The sequence below is a fragment of the Hippopotamus amphibius genome, chromosome 5 (genome assembly GCF_030028045.1).
Source record: "Hippopotamus amphibius kiboko isolate mHipAmp2 chromosome 5, mHipAmp2.hap2, whole genome shotgun sequence".
Taxonomy (NCBI): Eukaryota; Metazoa; Chordata; class Mammalia; order Artiodactyla; family Hippopotamidae; genus Hippopotamus; species Hippopotamus amphibius.
Window position 1 is genome coordinate 117,304,414 of NC_080190.1, and position 21,457 is coordinate 117,325,870.

Genomic DNA, 21,457 nt, shown 5'->3' on the forward strand with positions numbered 1-21,457 from the left:
CATCTCCATCCTTCCTACCATCTCGTTTCCATCCCTCCTACCATCTCGTTGTAGTTCTTTATACCTTTAGTTGTGGAAAATCTTTTCTGCTAGTTTTCAGGTCATTCTCAAGGACAGCTGCTCTGTAAATGGTTATAATTTTGGTGTGCACTTGGGAGGAGGTGAGCTCAAGGTCTTCCTACTTCACCACATTGGCCACCCATGTGCTTTTCAGATAACAATAATAATAATAAATAGTTGAGTTTTCAAGCTGTCATTATGTGCCAGACTCTTTTTTTTTCACCTCTATTGTTCCAGTTAATCTTACAAAAAAAGAAAAAAAAAAAAAAAACCTGTAGATAGCTTTCAAAATTATCTTCACAGTACAGATGAGGAATCTAAGGCTCAGAAATGGTAAAACCTCACCCAAAGTTACACAGTCAGTGCTGCCAGAGCTAGCATTCCAGTTCAGAGCCACTGGATTCCCAAGTCCATGCCATTGACCTTTACACTAAACTGCCTCCACCTCTTAAACAGATCTGGCTGTGACTGGTAGTCATGTAAGGAAAGGAATGCATGGGAACGACCACCAGCTTCCAAGGCCAGCAGGCTCTGCAAAGGAGCATCCTTTTCTTGGAACATCAGGCAGCTGTTTGCGGTGAAGACCTGAGACGACTGGCAAACAGCCTTAGGCCATCCGGCCCAGGCTGCTGATATTTTGTTGTCATTACAACCCAGGGTCACACAGCTTTTCAGTTCAGAGACTGTTTCATCACTTCATCCAGACAGATCAGGACCTAAGGAAATGATTGATGGTAACCTGCCCACAGTGGGCTGATCAGAACTTTGAAATACCTACACATAATTCAAAGGGCAAAAAGCCCCTAACAGGGAAGACCAGGATGTGAGACCCACCAACCAGACCCTCTCAAACACTAAGTCAAGAAGTTGGAAGTTGCTTCTTATTCTGGGATATTCTCAGGAAATTCTGGAGACACCAAGTCAGCAAATTATTGGCACTGGAGTTAGGCACACCCTGTGTCACCATTTGGTAGCTGTTCATCCTTGGGAAAGTGACTTCACCTCTATGAACCTGAGTCTTCCTGTTCATGAAATGTATCTATAATTAACTTCCATCCCAAGGTGTTACTGCAAAGATTAGAAATATCTATAAAGTGGGTGGCACTTTACAAATCTCATGTATTACTGTCCCCCATATCTTAATATAGACATCTGCATGCCACCCAGACAGAAATACCCATGTTACTTATCCAAGCACCCCTTCCCTAAAATATTACTGGAGAAGAATCTGATAATTCCTTTTAATTTATTTTCCTAATATCAAAACAAAATACAGTTCCTGATTTTTTGCAAATTCTTTTTTCACTGGTTTCTTTTAGACCAACTTTTTCTGATGACGTTTTCTAGGTAGCCTTCTCCAGGCGTAGGGTCTGCTTCTTCCATGGAATTTTCCTACAACGAAGCTACTTTCTTCTGTGGGATGAGGATTCTTATTTTAGCATATGCCCCAGAAAACGGCACGTACAAACTCATCACCAGAGTAGTTATTCAGATATTTCAAGTTCCTATGCCTCTCCACCCTCTAAATACAGCACAATTTCCTCATCTGCACAGGTATTAGGTGATCCCTTAATATTAAAATCTGTCTCTATAATGGGTTTAGAGGCAAAGATGATTAAAGGATTAGAAAATCTAACATATAAAGTGGATGATACAAACCTGATTTATCTCCCAAGAGCAAGAAACCAGCCATTCCTTACTGAAGAATGGAACAAGAGAAAAATGAAAAGTGTGCTGCAGTGTAAAGGATTAAGAAAAAGTCTGACAATCTTGTTAAATGTGGATATGAGTTAAATTAGAATAGTGTCGACTCTCCTCTTTGGGAAACATAAAAGATGTGGTTTAGATGCATCAAATGGGGACAGTTGGGTCCAGTCCTAGATGTATCCTTGCCCAAGGGCTGACAGATGGATCAAATGACCTCTCAGCATCCCTCCCAGCCCCACACTTCTGTTGTGCTATGCTTGTTGGACTAGCACATTGGCTGAGTCAGAGCTGCCCTTGCAAGTTAGTGGAGGAGTCAGCTACTTGAAAGAAAAACAGGTAAACTCTTTGTCCCCCGAATAAATGCCTCTCTACCCTGTTCCAGACGAAATTATACCACTAGAGGTATATTTCCTTCAGTCACAAAGTATTTTTGGTCTTCTAGATTTCCCTAACAGAATGCGGACACTGACACCTAAGATAAAGTAACCAAACTTCATCAGATAAGGTCTTAGCAGAGATCGAGATCCTGCAACAGATGAAGACTGGAAATGCAGGAAGAGAGAGTCCTGAATAGAAGACATAGACATGACCATACAGGCAAACTGTGCCTTATTGGAAATGTAGCTCTTGGCCTGTGCAGAAGATGGGGTTCTCCACCACCCCAGCTGAGTCCAGTCATCCTTTCAATGCATGCAGAGCTTCTATCAGGCACAGAGCACTACACAAGCACTGGGAATACTCCCATAAGCCAAACAGACATGGCTCCCGCTTTCCTGCAAAACACTGAATGTGTGATGAACAGGTAGTCAGTTACCCCATGGGGTCTGCACTCATGCAGCAAACAATGCCTGAGTTGCTAATATGCACAAGGCATCGTTCCAGGCACTTGGAATGGGGTGGTAACCAAGTGGACAAATCCTTTGCCCTCATGGAGCTTACATTCTGGTAAGAGGCATTTACGTGATGAAAGGAAGCACGAGGTGCTCTAAGAACTATGACAAGGAGCCCTACCCTCCGTGACAAGTGCCCCCTGAGAAAGGCTCATTTCTATTGACATGTGAAGGCTGAGTAGAAATTGGTGAACGGTCATGTGTCGTGGGGGGAGGAGGCATCAGGAGAGTGCTCCATTTAAAGTTACCAAACATTGTCAGGCTACCACAATGTGTATAATAGGATGAATGGTCATTTATATCCTTCTCTTCCTTACTATTATTCAAATATTTGTGCAATAAATAATTTTAAGCAACATCAAAGTGACATGAAACTATTTTTATCTTGTGACTTTAATGGATTGGTCTTTAAACTATTATTTGTAAATGATCACATTCTATATGGATGTGATATTAGTCTGACACTAAATTCAAAAGCCACTAGGAGTTTTACCCCAATGGCGTAAGCATTGAGTCTCATTCCAACATGTGTTTGGTGTTGCCGTATGCAAACGAGATACCGTGTTTGACGTTGTGACATGGATCTTTCCCCACCTACATCGAATATGAATTATAGGTTGGTTCCTGCACTGCAGGTGGACCTGTGGCAGCCCAGCAGCATCTCCCAGGTATCCGAGGGCACAGTTACCGATGTCCATATTCCCCACAATGGTTCCCGAGCCCTGTTAGCCTTCCTGCAGGAAACCAACATCCAGTACAAGTAAGCATACGTTTTCATTGTTTAATTCATCTGTAGTGACTTGAACTGAACAATAACTGTATTCAGGTTATGCACTGAGTGCCGACAGCTGTGTTTCAGGTCCTGTTTTTCACACTGGGGAAGCCAATGTGAACAGTTATATTTGCCTTTCATGAGCTTCTTATTAGTGTAACGGGGGAGGGGGAAGCAACAACACTTCTCTGTCACTTCACCATTACCTCTAAGTAATCAGCGTGAACACAGAAGGATTTTACTGGGGAAAGGAGAGTAGCTTATCCATGCCTACGGTGTGCATGGGGAGGTAGGGGCAAAAAAAAAAGCCAGACACTGCAGGCGCTGCGTCAGTTATACAAAGGATGAGACTCGGGACCTTGAAGGCAGAAGTGACAATGCGAGCAGAGGCAAGGAACAGCATCGTATGTGTACGGGGACCTGGTGCAAGTCAGGGAGCAGAACAGATGCTGGAGAAGTCGGGGGAGGCTGGGTTGTGGGCAGCCTGCTGTTCAGAGTTAGGAGCACAGACCTCATCTTGGGGGTGATGCTGTACAACTGCAGGATGCCGGCAAGGGAGCCACATGTGACTGGCTGGAGGGGCAGCAGGAGCCTACAGTAGTTATCCAGATGGCGGGCAGCAAGGCCCCTGGGTCAGGACCAAAGTCGTGGGATCAAGAGAGAATTCCAAAATTTACTTCAGAAGCAAAACCACCTGGACTCTGCACTTGTTCAGATGCAGGTGGAAGAGGAAGACCTCAAGGATGACTCCAAGTCTTCTGTCTTCCGTGACTGAGTAGACAGATTTGGATATTTTGAGGGTTTTTTTTTTTAAAGGAATAGTTAAGCAGTAAGAATGGAACAAGTGGAAAATAATCACAGGAGTCAAAGAAGAAACAAAAAAACTTTGAGAGAAGGGATGTCAATGGTGCCAGGTGCTGCAGTGATATCCTGCCAGAAAAGGACTGATCAGTTTCCTTTGGATTTCGTGATGGAACTTGCACTGATAACTCTAATGTGGCATCAGACTGTTAGGAGCTGAAGAGAGAGAAATGAACAGGTGGTGAGAAAACAGAGCAGACTATTCTACTACTCTTAGAAGTTATAATAGGGGGAGAGGCAGAGAATGAGGAGTGACTACAGGAAGATGCTACCTCAATGGATGCCTGAGACTTGGGATGTTTGGGTAGGAGGCAATTTTGGCCTGTAGTCTGAGGGGAAGGACCAGCAGGGAAGGAGACACTGATGATGTAGGAAAGAATGCACAGGTGAGGGAGTGGGTTTCAACAGTAAGAAGGATACCTTATCCTATAAGACCAAAGAGGTAAGTGTGGATCTAGTTAAAATTGTGGAGGAGAGAGTTAAGTTTGAAGAGATCATAACCAACAGCCAAATTATCTGGACGAAGTGAGAAGCAAAATTTAACTACTCAGAGTAAAGAAACAGGGGTTAAAGAGTGTTGCAAGAGAAAAATCGGGGTAAGAACCAATAAAAGTGGTTGTTGCAGCAGAGAAGAGAGATTGTAGCAATGAAACAGAGTTGAGGTTTTGTTGGCTAGGATCACAAAAAGATCAGGGTGGCAAGGAAGCTGAGGTTTCTAGTGAGATACTAGCTCAAGTATTCATCCATGGGGTCTCGTCTAGATAGGAGGGCAGGAGAGTCTAGGAAGAATGATGGGACAAAATGGAAGAACAAAAGTATTAAGATCTTTGTACTTAAAACAGGTGTGAGGGCAACAAACTGGAAGGAAAGAAATTTTGATAAAGTGTAGGCTGTTGGATGTTAAGAGTTCTGGGGTGGAACTTTTATGGCTGGTGACAAGACTATAGGGGTAGCAATGAAGGAGATGGCTGGAGTGGAGATCATTGAGGCTGATGCAGTCAAGAGTGAGCGAGCTTAATCACCACAAAACCATCCCAGCAGTCTTGGATTTCCTTGGCTGATGTCAAGATTAGAGGTGGAGGAAAAGACTGTGCTCCTGGGACAGGAAATAATCAGCGAGGATGCAGGAACTGAAGGTAAGCAACCAGGAATGGCATGATGCTGAAGGGAGGATGAGCTCTTCCTGGAAGTTAGAAGATTAATGAAAAAGTACTAATGGGAGCCCAGGAGGCTGCTGACCTCCCTCCCTTCTGGCCCCACGGTAGGAGAAGTGGGAGAAGAGAGAGCCCCTGAAAAATCTGTGTCCTTGAGAAAGTCCAGTTTCTGTTGGGGAAAGAATATGAGAAGAGAGATTTCTCTGAAGAGACTGGAGGATGTAGGAATTTTATTTATGATCAAAGAGGGATTCCAGCTGGCACAAGGGGAAAGGATGTGGTGAAGAGATGGAGACTCAGTGCTGGATCAGGGTGGGGCGGGGCTGGAATGCAGGCTAGTGAATTAGTGAGATGGGAAGGAGGGACTTACCTTTTGTTTGGAACCCTAGGATTTCGGGGCTGAGAGGCATGATTGTAAAAAACTAACCTCAACTACTCCAACTTTTTAACAAGTGGTTGTACTGCCAAAACTGGCACAGATCCCTGATGATGTCTGGCGATGCCTGGGAAGGATTCGTGGCTCTGAGTCAATGGTGAGAGCCCTAGTCTCCTTGGGAGGTTGGGCCAAGGGGTGCAAAGGGGCCGTGACATCCCTCCCTGGTCCACACAAATACCTGCCTTCCAGAGATATAGTTACAGCCTTACTAAAGCACTGATAGGCTTTTTGCAGAAAGGTATTTTATCTGTGCTTCTAGATAGGATAGAGTCACAGTTGTGCATAAAACTATTTTTCATACTGAACACATTTTAGTCATTGCTGTAGCTCTGAAGGCACGCTTTCATTCTCTGAATGCCTGGCAGGAAGAGCTTATATCTATATAGGTCCTCGGTAAACACTCACATGCTTCATTAATTATTATTTGAAAGAAAAGAATATACCAGTTATTTTAACAAGTCTCTATTTCCTGCCATTCAATATAGGTCACGTGGAATCGATATAGAATAAAATATCACCCTTCATGCCACAGAGAATAGAATCTAAAAAACGAGTGTTTTAAACCAGTTGTCTCCTTATGGAGAACAATCATTTAGAATTATTCATTTTGTTGGTCCCAAGATAATAACACAGGAGAGTCAATTAAATTCCACAGGGCTGGTAGGTAGAGATCATTTTAATTGGCTTTTATTATTGTAGCCAGGGGTATTCTCAAAAGGTTATCATTTACTCCCTACAACTCTACATGATGTATAGCTATAGTCATCTTTACAGCAGAGTTAATGTGACCCCATGTGACTGGCCCCTGGGTGACCAACCCCTCTTAAAGACGTGACATAGGAGGTGACTCCTTTTGCCATAAAAAAAATTTCAATCATTTTGTAAATTAAATACCTGTAAAAATTGGTAATGGAATTTCAAATTTTGACACATACACCACCCCACCTTCTCCACCCTGGAAGCTTTGGGCAGGTGGTCTTATACGAAGGGATGACATCACTGGGAAAGTTCTTAATAGATCTGGTCGCTATTTTGGGAGTACATACAATTGGGGCAGGAACAACAATCAACCGTAAAGAACTAAGAAACCACAGCAGATACAAAAGCCACTTTGGGCTCCATTTCATGGGCTTCTCATCAATCTGCTGCCAACGTGACAAGGAAAATGGGCCAGACCTGCCACATCACAATTAGTTTAATTTTCAAGTGGGCCTCTCAGGGCCTATATTAAGGTACAGCCTAAGATCTTGAACAGAGACCTTGAATTGGTTTGCTAGGGCTGCCACCACAACGTATCACAGACTGGCTGGCTTTAAAAACAGAAATGTATTGTCTGATGCTTGTGGAGGCTGGAAGTCTGAGATCCAGGGTTCAGCAGGGCTGGTTCCTTCTGAGGACTGTGAGGGAGGGATCTGTCCCAGGCCTCTCTCCTTGGTTTGTACATGGCTGTCTTCTCCCCTTTTCTCTTCATATCATCTTTATATGTATCTTTGTGTCCTAATTCTCCCAGCATCTTTTTTTAAACTGTGGTAAAATACACATAAGATTTACCATTTTAACCATACAATTCAGTGCCATCAAGTACATTCACACTGTTGTGCAACCATCAGCACCATCCGTTTCCAGAACTTTAAAATAAGACTGAGAAGCTTAAGAGTTGATTTATCAAAGAAGCTAATACCCAACTAGAGTGATTCCACAACCTAAAACTGAAATCATCATTTGGTTTGGTTAAAACACTATCAGGACTTACCTGGAGGCGCAGTGGTTAAGAATCTGCCTGCCAACGCACGGGTTCGAGCCCTGGTCTGGGAAGATCCCACACACCGCAGAGCAACTAAAGCCTGAGCAGCACAACTACTGAGCCTGCGCTCTAGAGCCCATGAGCCACAACTACTGAAGCCCGCATGCCCTAGAGCCCATGCTCCACAACAAGAAGCCACCGCAATGAGAAGCCTGTGCACCCTGCTCGCAGCAACTAAAGAAATCCTGCAAGCAATTATTCATCAGAATTATTTTGACAGTTCTCTGAATGGGCACTTCATTATGTGATTAGTAATATGTTGTCATTTATCAACTGGTAGTGATAAAAAAAAAAAAATCTAATCAATTAAGAAGCATAGGTTTTCACTCCTGAGAAAATATTAGCTTTCTAAGGGGTACAGTGGTGGTTCTACCAAGCGTTGCCTAACAAGCAAATGTATCAGCATCAGAACTCTCTAGTGATGAATATGAGAAACTGGTCTTACCTTGAGGGGAAACAAGCTGTCTGTGTGTATTTATATTGGGTTGGCCAAAAAGTTCGTAGGGTTTTTCCCATAATATCGTACAAAAAAAACTGATGAACTTTTTGGCCAACCCAGTATTTAGAAAGTAATACAAAAGCAATACACTAGAGCTCAATTTTGTAAACATGCTGTAAAGGTTTTTATACTTTCAAAAACTTTTTTGTGTGTGTTCATGTATCTTTTTAAACTGGAAATTCAGAAGGAGATTCTTCTGTATGTTGCTGGCTTTGGCAAATCTATTTACTTTTTTTCCCCTTACTTTCCTGAAATAGAGAAAAGTACCCAGGAGAAATGGATAGATAGTACTGGTGAGGGAAACACAGATGAAGATTGACTGCAGTAACTGGAATTTGCTGACAGTTTATAACCAACTCAGCCCTAATCAAACTCACGTATTTCTTGACCACCCCAGATTCGCTCACAACACAAGAAGATTGGACGGTGACAAAGAGGTTCACTTGGTTCTTTACACACACACTGGCAATACTGTAAAGTTCTTTAGTCCATACAAACCTACTTTCATCTGTTACTCCTTTCCTTGAGGGAAGAAAGAACTAATACACATCGTGTTCAGACTGACAATCTCACCTCCACTCTTATTTTGAGCCACAGCAAGCAGCTACCAAGTGACTTTACCAACTTGGTGCCACCCCACATTATCTTGATTTTTAATATGTTTCTAGTTTTAAAGTCAAAAATTGAAACAAAAAGGACAGTAGGCTGATAACAAATTCATGATAAAGTGCTTCATCCACGGTGGGTCCTCGGTAAATAACAAATGAGTAAATCAAAAGCAATGTCCTACACCTAGCACGATCCTAAGTAAATCTACTTCCTTCGTGGACCAAAAAGTATTCAAGTAATTCAAGATAACTTTTTTATTAAGTGACTTACATGGGTCAACTTTGAAAGTCATTTAAAGACTCCATTACATGTTCTTTTAATAGCACTTGAAACCACCAAGCAACAGGTTCTTTTGGAAGATAAAATACAAAAGCAAAGTTTTTCAGCTACCTGCCAGGCCCAGGAAAATCATCGAGAGGCTCTTTAACATCTTTAAGTAAATAAGCGAACACCTAGTGACTTCATGGTGCTCTAGTTAGAGGAGAGGAGTGAGTACCAGGGAGACAAGCCTGCATCTAGCTCAGCCATCTCATCAAGAACACCAACGGCTCCAGCTGGTTCCACACATTTCAGTGCCCCTGGAATCCCTCACCCTGGCCTCAGCCTTCAATTTCCAAATGCATTCACTCTGATTCCCAGAAGTTGGCATCCTTGATACTGGTAGGCAGTGAAATTAGCTTTTTTCCAACTCTGGGTATTTCTTCCATTTCCTGTTGAAGACTGTGGTCTCTTTCTTTCTTTCCCTTTTCTGAGTTTTGGGTCAAGTGTGCTGGGTGACGACATGACAAAAGTCTTGCAGTGACAAAAGGACGGGGAATAGAAGCAGCAGAAAAGGAGGATGTGGCAAGTGGGAGGGGGAGCTTGTCTTGCTTCATTTCTCATAATGGCACACCGGACTTGCGTCTAAAGATTAGAATTTGGGTTCACATTCCAAGTTCAAATTCTGGCTCTGCACTCACTGGAAGAGTGGTATTGGCACTTTTTGAGGCTTAACCCTTTTGAGGCTTCGTTTCCCCATTTCTAAATGGAGATAATAAAATCTACCTCATAGGGTTACTAAGCTCACATGTGTAAAATACACAGCACAGTGCCTGCCACCTGGGAGATGCTCAGTAAATATGTGTTCCCACCCCATCATTCAGTTCTTGTAGCTGCTTGATCAATGGTATTATTAATTACGATTAGTATCATCACTTGGGATCATCTGCCTATAATTTTACATTTTATATTCATTACACTATTTAACAATTTTTATTTCTGAAAAAAAATCTTCCCAACATGTGGTATTTTTAGAAGTGTCCGTCTTTTCTGTCCTTCTCATAGATGCATGATTTTCTTTTGATTTTGACTGATTTTCATATTATCTCCATTTAATTCTCATGTCTATCATTTCAAATCCAGGATCCTCATAGAAGATCTTCAGAAAGTACTCGAAAAGGGAAGCAGTTTGCCAACCCAGAGAAGTCGAAGATCCCTCTCTGGATATAATTATGAAGTTTATCACTCCTTAGAAGAAGTATGTAATCAAAGGATCTTTTGTTGCTTTTTTACAAGTGCATCTTTATCACTTAGGTCTCAGGATGGGGAGAAAAGCATAAGGACAGAGGCAGAGGCTATGTGAAGAATATGTACAGCTCTTACACTGCCCAGATACCTCAGATCTCTTCTTAAGCCTTTTACACTATATAAGAAGTAGCCGAATACTTTTAATTTCACCTGCTTTAACCAAGCCACCCCATCAATGGACAGGGGAAGTACAATGGAAGAGTGCAGTAAAGCTGCATATAGGCGCTTCTGGGTATCCAAAGGGCATTGGGTCCAGACCCCCTGCAGATACTCACGTCCCTTGTGTACAATGCTGTAGTACAGTTGGTCCTCGGTATCCACCAGTTCTGCATCCGTGGACCTGGAGGCTGACCGTAATTATGATTATAAACACCCTAACTGAAAATCCACAGATGGCAGAGCTAGCCAGAGTTTGAGGGCAATGGTTTGGTTGAGGGGTAGAGTGAACTTCGATGTTTGCCCCATACCCTCTGCAAATTTGAGACCTCCCAAAAACCAAGCTCCATTTGTGGCACCTCAGGGCCTGTTAGCTTGCTATTATCTATCTTAGGGATTCATGACCACTGCCACTACTGTACACCTGGGCAACAACTAGTTATTCTTCAAATCTCAGTTTAAGCAAGAAGAGAGCTGTTTCTACTCTCCCAGATGGGGTCAGAACTCCCTACCCTCAACCCTCGGAGTATTACTTGCACGCATAGCACAGATGTGATACCTATCATAGTTTTTAACTGTGTAATTGTATGATTATTTGATTAATGCCTTTCTCTCCGAATAAGCTGCACGGGCCATGGGGACAAGCCAGTGCTTTCCTGTTCACCACTGTTTCCCCAGTGGCAAGCAAATAGACTTCCAAATAGATAGCTGTTGACAGAATGAATAAGTGAATGAGTACATACATTTTTTCATTCTTCCCCTGAACTGAGCAAAAGAATGCCAGTCATGGAAGTAATGAGATCCTGTTATATTCTTAAGAGAATTTTTGGTTCTCTTGAGAACGACTTTCCTTTCAAAATCATCTCCACATATTTCATGTTTTTAACATACGTTTGAGAGGCTTGGAGTTAGCAGCAATGGAAAGGATTTAGATAACTTGACACATTAAAGTGCTATTGACGTGCTCTAGAAAAACATCAAAATTTAAAAATATATTAATATAGATATGTACATATACATACATAAACATAAATGTGTGTATATATGTGTGTACGTGTATCCTGCTCATTAGACTAAATAGGGATAGAAAGAAAGGAAAACATGGGTAATTTCCAAAATCTGGTTTTTTAGAACAGATTCTTTCACATCATGGAATGGTGGGACACTTTTTTGTAATTTCCTTACTCCTTGATTGGGCTTTTAAGTCAGAAATGTCACTCATCTTTCGAAGTGCCTTATTTACCCATCTCAGATATACCTTTTCCCGATGACAGGTAAATGTCTGTGAACAGATCAATGCAAATGTATCGCCATTACTGGGGAAATTATTCAGAGAAAGCCCTCCGATGTGTGGCTGGGTAGAATAAACCTTAAATGCAAAAGATAATACTTTTTCTTAGCATCTTCTGTTCAATGGCAGATTACAATATACAGGACTTTACTAAACACTTTCAAATAGTTAGGATGGTTTTCCTGAAGCTGACTTCTTTCTTTTCCTCTTAAATACTCGGGGGAAAATGGAAATAAATTTTGATTTTTCAAAAAGAACCCAGAACATATTATTTTCTGTAAAATTCTGCCATTAAGATGTTAATGACAAAGAGTATTAGAAAGTATGCTTTAAGGGACTTCCTCGGTGGCACAGTCGTTAAGAATCCACCTGCCAATGCAGGGGACACGGGTTCGAGCCCTGCCCAGGAAGATACCACATGCCGCAGAGTAACTAAGCCCATGCGCCACAACTACTGAGCCTGTGCTCTAGAGCCCGTCAGCCACAACTATTGAGCCCATGTGCTGCAACTACTGAAGCCCAAGTGTCTAGAACCCGTGCTCCACAACAAGAGAAGCCACCACAATAAGGACCCCACACACCACAATGAAGAGTAGCCCCCGCTCACAGCAACCAGAGAAAGCCTGTGTGCAGCAGCAAAGACCCAACACAGCCAATAAAAAATAAATAAATCCAATAAATAAATTAAAAAGTATGCTCTAAAAGGAGAACAAATATAAAGACATAAAGCAACTATTTATAAAAGCAGAAAATAAAGTGTAATTTGAAGTATCCTGAAGAAAATTAAAACTACAAAACTGGTTTTCCATTCAATTTTATACTCCACATATGCTTTTTTGAGTTCCAAGACCTACTGTCATCTTTTGTTTACTAAAAGCTCCAGAATTGTGAGAGTCTGACATGGTTTTTATTTATTTGCTTTTAGATTCAAAACTGGATGCACCATTTGAATAAAACTCATTCAGGCCTCCTTCACATGTTCTCTATTGGAAAGTCATATGAGGGAAGACCTCTTTTTGTGTTAAAGGTAAAATTAAGAAATTAGCAGCTAAATTTTTACTAAACAATTCATCTTTTTCAGGTTTGACTTATGGGGAAAAGAAATGAAACGGTATTTCATAGTGTCTCATAATAAACATCATCTGGTAATTTAAGAAAAAAAACTTCCCTTAGATTTTTGAGCCATATTTAATTTTTGCCATTGAGTATTCCAAAGAACACTGTTTCTAACATAGTCAAAAATAATGACCTTCAAAATTATTTGTGAGTGGGTGCTGCTTACAATGAACCAATGCAAAATGACACAAGTGTGTAAGAAGGTATACGTCATTCCTGGCCCCTGAGCCTGCATTCTCTTCCAGCTACTGACCCATCCCTTCTCAGCCAAACATCTAAGATTTCCCTCTGTCCCTGTCTCTACTTCCTCACCAGCCATGCAGACCTTGACTCCCTGCCTTTGCCCCCAGGATGCCTCCCAAACTTGTGCAGTGACCCCCACTTGGCCCTTCTCCCGTCTCGGACCACCTCCTCAGGTCTCACCCACTGGCTCCCCTCCCCTTGTCCTTTCCTTATGTGCTGGTGGCCCCAGGATTCTCTCCCCAGCTGTGCTCTCCCTCTACCCACCCTCTCTGGATGGGCACATCTGGCCCGTGGTTTCAACAATCATTCCAGACGTTTCTGTTCAGTGGAGTCTGCTCCCCAGAGCTGGACGCTGACATCTCATTGCCTCCTTGCCATCCTCACCTCGATATTCACCGAAGCCCCTCAGACTCAGGATGGCACCGCTGTGCTCTGGTCAGGAAACATGGGCATCAGCCTAGTCTCCTCTCCTTTATTCTAACCACTTCCTTTAAACGTAACACAAAGAACTGACAATTCTTTAACTATTTTTCAGATTCGTCACAACCTCTTCTCTTGTCCTCACTGCTGTTGCCCTAGCTTGTTTCTGGATCTGTTCTCCCTGGACTATTGCAATCATGGCCTCAGGACTCAACGTCCTTGTGGGTCCTCATCCTCTACCCTCTCATCCTCTAGTTCATCTACACACACACACTCTCTCATAGAATACAGGATGAAGCCTTCTCTTTGTTACGTACTATCCAGGAATTTCATGTGCCTTCTGCCTGTGTGTCCAACTTCATGTGCCATTCTTTCCTCATGCCCCAGAAGCAGCTATTCAAACACAGTGAGCTCAGATTCTCTTCCAAGCTTGAGATGCCTTCTTCCACTTGTCTGCCAGGCAAGCTTCAAGTCTTGCTCAGCTACTCAAGGGCTTCTCAGAAGGACAATGATGCAGCGCACCCCCACATTCCCAAAATAACTTACGCATATTCACATTATAGTAATTAATTGCTTGTGTGTCTGCCCTCCCCACTATACGTACATACCTTGTCTTCTCATGTCTGAGTCTCCAAGGCTAAGCACTGTGTCTGACATTAAAAAGGATTTCCTGAAGTATTAGTTGAGTGAATGAATGATAACTAGATCCCCTATAATGTCAAAAGCCACCTACTGATTACTGGGTTAGAAACCATGTTATAAATGAAATTGATATAATAGGATTACAAAGTCTGTCACTTGATTCCACAAATCAAGCTGTTTTGTGTTTCCATTTTGTATTGTAATAAAATTGGACTTTGTCTACTTATAAGACATAGCTATTTCTTTAACAGATATTGCTTGGGAATATTTCTGATTCCTTGCATGGGGGTGGGGGGGGTGGAGAGAAACAGGGCAAAGAGGGAGGAAAGGGAGGGGAAAAACTTAGCTTCTTACTTAAGTCACATATTATATTAAAATGGAGAAGCAAACCTATTTAAGCAATTGCCTTTTCCTTGTGTATTTTCCACGCCTTTGATTTGTAATTAAGGCAATAAATGTATTGTTTCTGCATAAACAAGCCTGGACTTTCTGAAATCAATAGGAAATCTCTTTCTCTTTTTTATGGGTTACTTAATGAACCCAACTCTAGTGAAGTATTATGCTGAAACTATATTAAATTATGCTGGTCAATGAATCCAAAAATAAAAGCCTGTACTGGTTACTATGAATACTCTTGTTTTCAGCTGGGCAGAAGATCACGTGCTTACAAAAGAGCTGTCTGGATAGACTGTGGGATTCATGCAAGAGAATGGATTGGTCCTGCCTTTTGTCAGTGGTTTGTAAAAGAAGTAAGTTAAACCCTTTACGCAGTGTCCATTCTAGCCAGCCAGTGTTTTTATTCTGCTCAAGGAACAAAACTGGAAATGTGAAGCCAGCGATACCCGATGGCATGATAGTAACACCATGATTTTGTGGGTTGCTTCTATGTTGATGAAGCCCTCTCAAAACCCTAGCTCAGTTTATCTTCAGCTCTGTGCTTGGAGGTTGGAATTACCAACCCTTATTAAAGAGAAAGAACCTGAGATTCAGAGCGTTTATGAATTTGTGACAAATTAGGAACCAACCACAGTAGCTGATGTGTGGCAAAAGGTGAAAAATCCAATGTATGGTGTTCCAGCACAGCTTCTTATGTGATATTCTTGTCTTCTCCATCAAAATGATCTCACATATGCTATAGCAATAAAGACATGAGCAAGTGACTGCATTTTGCCCTCCTGCTATGGTTCTGTGATTTAGATACCAAATACCTCTAGCATCGGTGGATTTAATGTTCTCCGTTTCAGTACTTTTCAGTGACTAATGGCTGGTGACTCAGGGTGATTTCTCATTTTCTGAAGGCTTCATTTAAGCCTTAAGACCTCTGAGGCTAGTGTATCAAATGGGTTCTCATCCCAAGAGTGGGCCAACCTCATGGACGAACATCTTATAATATGTTCTGATATTTTGCTATTGTCAAGAATGCAATGACTTTCGTGGTTTTTTTTTAATCTTGATTTCTTAGGGTTTCTTTTTTAAAGACTTCTAAAAGAAAACCAACCACTAGTACTGGTGAGAATGGTGAAGAAGTCTAAGGAAAGGAAGGTTCTTAGCCAGAAAATAACCCTACAAATTACTCATAGAAAATTATTAACGATACAAAATATATTTTAATATTTAAGTTATATTTCACTACGCTTTATGAGAAAATTATGTGACCTAGTGGGGTTTGTGATTTTGAAGACTCTTCTAGTCTTAGAAAATATGCCTCACAAATGTCAGTAATATACTAATTTGTAAGTCTGCCTCTCCACCACTACCAAACCCACAAAAGTATCCTTAATTTTATAATGTAATAATAAAATTTTCAAACTATTCCCACTTGGTATATTGAGCAATTAATATTCTCTTAAAATACCATTTCATCCTGGTAGGACAAAGGCAAAAGCTAACAAATTGTTAACTCTACCACCTTGTATTAAGTACAACTTATTGTCTGCTGTCTCAAGTTTCAGAAAGAAAAGGGGAAAAAATCGTTAAGAACAGAACGTGTATTTTTTATAGACTATGGTCCTCCGTATTATCGTAGAACATAAGAATGTATCTCCCAAACATTTTCACGTCCACGTGTGCAACTTCTTTATAGCACCTAAACTTACTTTCTTTGTTCATGTGGTGACTGTCTCTTTCTATACCAACGCCAAGGGCCGAGACTTTATCTTATTCATTGCCGAATCCCCAGTACCTAGAACAACACCTGGCGCTTAATAGTGCTTCAGTTATTTGTGAATGAATGGGAATAATGAGAATCCAGAGGTTATAATATGGAAAGACTTCTGGGAGATGACTTGCAATTCATCTCCTAAGAAGATGGATGACACCACCTGGACTTTTGCAGTGCACAATCTGTACAGCCATACACGGTGGCCCTAGAACCCAAGTTAAATTTCCAAGAGGCATGCAACCACACAGTGTAACCACAGAAAAAGGAAGAGGCATGTATGAGGACTATGAGCTTAGAGTAGTTCATTTTGGAGCAAGAGCAAGAAGCATCAATGAAGATTAGGCTCCGTTTCACTGAAGATGAGGGAGGAAAGGCTTTCCTCCCTCCTGCACCAGGTCATCTTCAAGCACACAGATGAATCTAACCATTTCTGGGCCTCTGCTACCCTTTCCCCACCTCTCTCACTCTCACTGTTTACAGCTGTCACTTGCCCCCCCATTTAATCACGTACATTTCCCATCTGAGTCAGGGCGGCAACCAGAAAGTGGAAAAAAAGGAGACCTAAGGGTCACTTGTTCCAGTGTCCTTGTGGAAGCAATGGGGCTGGCACATGATAGCAATGACTGATGATAGCATCTTGTAAGAAATGTTCTCGTCTTGAAATCCCCATTCCCATAAATGGTGGTGTTGGGGCCAGAGGGAATGGGGGTTTCAAAGATTTAAATAACTTTAAGCCCACTCAGCATTGAAGTATCATCTCTTATACACTAACTCAGTCCCTGGTTAAATCCTTAGTCTCCCAAAGAAGGCAGGGGGTGACTGGTCCACGAGGGGCTCCAGGCAGTGTCCCTTCCAGAGGTCACCTCCCTTCCACCACAGAAATCCCAAGACCAGCTCCCAGGCTCTCTACTCCTCTAATTCCCACGCCGCCCCTGGGGGCACCAGGGAACATCTGGGCTCCTTCTCCCAGGAGACCCTAAGAGGCTATGTCAAGGACTCTCTCTTGGCTGACACATGCCACGCCACTAACTACTGCCTCCTGCATTTGCCCCTCAATGGCATGTGAGATTCATGTGAGGTGATGTCCTCTCAGAAAGACACGGGGTGAACAAGGACCCAGATTCTCTTTTCGTAGAGATGTTTTACTCCAGTCTGGCAGTGGCTTCTGCCATCTCTTGATTTCCCTGGAATTTCAACCCCCAAAGAAGGGGATGGTGTCAGAAGCCAAAATTTTGGCTTCTTACCTTTGCTTTCTCTCTTTCTTGGTGCTTTTCCCCAAATTCAACAACTCAAAACAACAAGCATTTATGACTTGATGGTTTCCGTGGGTCAGCAATCTAGGGCAGCTTAGCCAGGTGCCTCCGGCTAAGGGGCTCTCGCAAGATACAGTCAAGCTGGCAGCTGGAGATTGGGCCATCTCAAGGCTTGTATGGGGGATCTGTTTCTGAGCTCATTCACGGGGCTGTTGGCAGCCTCAGGGCCTCCCTGGCTGTAAGCCAGAGACATCAGTTCCCGGTCACATGAGCATCGGCATAGGACAGCTCACAACCCAGCATCTGGCTGCCCTCAGAGCCGATAAGAGGGAGAAAGAAGGAGAGAGCGAGCAGGCCCAAGATGGAAACCACAGTCTCTCTGCAACCTATTTTCAGACGTGACATCCTCCCATCACTTTTGCCATATTCTGTCCATTAGAAGTGAGTCACTAGGTCCAGACTGTATTCAAAAGGAGGGCATTACACAAGAGCATGAGTGCCAAGAAGTGAGAATCACTGGGGACCACCTTGGAGGCTGCCAACCATACCTTGGTGAGACTTTCCCCACAGCCACCACCATAGTGTTTGCATAGCTCCTTAAATGGAGCTGGAAGAAAACTCATCAAGCCCTAAGATCCTGATAGGACAGCAGATTGCACAGAGGTGACATGCACGTATTTTGTAGTCAGTCAGCCCTGGGGTGGAACGCCAGCTCTGCCACTTAGTAGCTGTGTGATCTTGGTGGGCAAGTCGTTTAACCTCTCTGAACCTCAGTGGTAATAATATGTGACACATTGGGTTATTGGAAGGATTAAATTATATAACATTTATAGAAGTCTTAGAGTGCTTGGCATATAATAAGCAGGTAATAAAATCAACTCACTAGTAGTAGTAGTATCAGCAAGTTGGTATTTTAAAATGACCAGAGAGAATCCTTAGAAAGGAAATCAAAAAGGATATGAAAGAACTTAACGCTGTCAACCAACAGGATCTAAATCACATTTAAGGATCACCCAACCCAGCAGCAGCAGAATACACTCTTTTCAAATGCCTATGGAACATATACCAAGATACAGCATATCATGGACCAAAAAACAAACCTCAACAAATTTAAAGGAAGTGAAATCATATTGACTGTGTTTTCTGGCCACAAGGAAATCAAACTAGATACTGATAGCAGAAAGATAACAGGAAAACCTCCAAACACTTGGAAATTAACGTGCTTCTAAATTATCCATGGGTCAAAGATAAAATCTCAAGGGAAATTTTAAAAGTACATTGAACTGAATGAAAATGAAAATACAATATATCAAAATTTGTGGGACATAGTGAAACCAATGCTAAGAAGGAAATTTATAGCACTAAATACATGCATTAGAAAAGAGGGAAATTCTCAAAGCAATAATCTGAGCTCTCACCTCAAGAACCTAGAAAAAGAATAGAAAATAAAGCCAGGACTTAACCTGGTAGCACAGCGGTTAAAAATCCGCCTGCCAATACAGGGAACACGGGTTCAAGCCCTGGTCCGGGAAGACCCCACCCGCCATGGAGCAACCTAAGCCCATGTACCACAACTACTGAGCCTGTGTACTAGAACCTGTGAGCCCCAACTACTGAGCCCACGTGCTGCAACTACTGAAGCCCGCGCCCCACAACAAGAGAAGCCCTAGGCAACAAAGAGTAGCCCCCACCCACCACAATTAGAGAAAGGCCACACACAGCAAGGAAGACCAAACACAGCCATAAAAAAATAAATAAATTTTTTTAAAAGATTTAAAAAAAAGAAAAGACAAAGCAAGCAAAAGGAAGTAATATGGATAAGAGCAAAAATCAATGAAATTGAAAACAAAATCATTAGAGAAAATCAGTGACACAAGGAGCTAGTTCTTGAAAAGATCAATGAAATTAAAGTTCTAGCAAGAGACAAAGAAAAGAGACAACAGATACAAATTACCAATATTAGGAATGAAAGAGGGATGTCACCACAGACCCTGCAGCTATCAAAAGTACAATAAGAATACTATGAGTGACTACACATATAAATTTGACAACTTAGGCAAAATGTACCAGTAAATTGAAAAACACAAACTACCACAATTCATCCATCATGAAACAGGTAATTTGAATATCCCTATTCCTATCAAGGACATTGAATTCATCATTTTTTTAGGCGGCACAGCGCAGCATGAGGGATCTTAGTTCCACAACCAGGGATCAAACCCAGGCCCCCTGCAGTGGAAGCTCAGAGTCTTAACCACTGGACCACCAGGGAATTCTCCTGAATTCATAATTTTAAAATTCAAAAAGAAAAAAGAAATCTCCAGACTCTGATGGGTTTCACTGAAGAATTCTCCCAAATGTTTATAGAATTAAGATAAATTCTACACAATCCCTTTCAGAAAACAGAAGAGAACATTTTCAATTCATTTTATAAAGCTAGTATTACCCTGATACAAAAATCAGACAAAGACAGTAGAAAAAAAGAAAACTAGAAAATGGATGCAGAGATCCTTAACAGAATATTAGCAAATAGAATTTAGCCATCTGTAAAAATAATTCGGGACTTTCCTGGTGGTCCAGTGGCTAAGACTCTGCGCTCCCAATGCAGGGGGCCCTAGTTCTATCCCTGGTCAGGGAACTAGATCCCACACGCATGCCACAACTAGGAGTTCACATGCTTCAACTAAGAGTTTGCATTCCGCAACTAAAGATCCCCCATGCCACAACTAAAAAGATCCTGCATGCTGCAACTTAAGACCCGGTGCAGTCAAATAAATAAATAATTTTAAAAAATAATAATAATTCTACATCAGAACCAAGCGGGGTTTGTTGCAGGGATCCAAACCTAGTTTAATATTTGAAATTCAATCAGTGTGATCTACCATATTAACTAGCTAAAGAAGAAAAAAGTCTATATAATCTCATCAATTGATACAGAAAACACCTTGACAAAATTTGACATTCATGATAAAAACTCCCAGAAAAACAGGTATACAGGGGAACTTCCTCAATTTTATAAAGAGCATCTATGAAAATCCTACAGCAAACATTACACTTAATGGTAAATGAGCAAATGCTTCCCCCTAAGATCAAAAACAAGGTAAAGATGTCCACTCTCATCACTCTTAATTAACAGTGCTGAAAGTTCTAGTCCATAGAAAAGGAAATAAGACATACAGATGGGAAAGGAATAAATAAAATTTTCCTATTCATTGATGACATGATTGTCTACATAGAAAATCTCAAGGAATCTACAGGAAAATAGAATAAGTGAATTCAGCAAGATCACAGGACACAAGATAAACATATAAAAATCAACTATTTCTAAATACAAGCAATGAACATGTGGATGCTGAAATTAAAAATACAATACCATTTATAATTACTCGAAAAAAATGAAATATTTAGGAGTAAATATAACAAGTAAGGACTTATATGTTGAAAACTACAAAACACTGTTCAAAGAAATCAAACAAAATCTAAATAGACAGAGGCATATACCGTATTCATGGATTGGAAGACAATATTCGAAAAATGTCAATTCTCCCCAAATTGATATATGTTAACATAATTCCTATAAAAATTCCAGCAAGACTTTTTGTGATGTAGGTAACATTATTTTAAAACACACATGAAAAGGCAAAGAAACTAAAAGAGCTAAAACTATTTTGTAGAAGAATCATTCTACCCAGCTTCAAGACATATAGCTAGAGTCATCAAAAGTATGTGGTGCTGCTATTTACGATAGCCAGGACATGGAAGCAACCTAAGTGTCCATCAAGAGATGAATGGAGAAAGAAGATGTGGTACATACATA

At 41.4% G+C, this 21,457-nt stretch overlaps 1 protein-coding gene across 1 annotated transcript in view; it reads left to right on the forward strand.

Moving 5' to 3' along the window:
- Positions 1-21,457, forward strand: part of CPA6 (carboxypeptidase A6) — a 223,535-nt gene that overhangs the window by 184,444 nt on the left and 17,634 nt on the right. Inside the window, 4 exon segments of the mRNA XM_057735899.1 lie at positions 3,293-3,417; positions 10,194-10,308; positions 12,731-12,832; positions 14,871-14,975. Coding sequence (XP_057591882.1) covers positions 3,293-3,417; positions 10,194-10,308; positions 12,731-12,832; positions 14,871-14,975 — 447 coding nt within the window.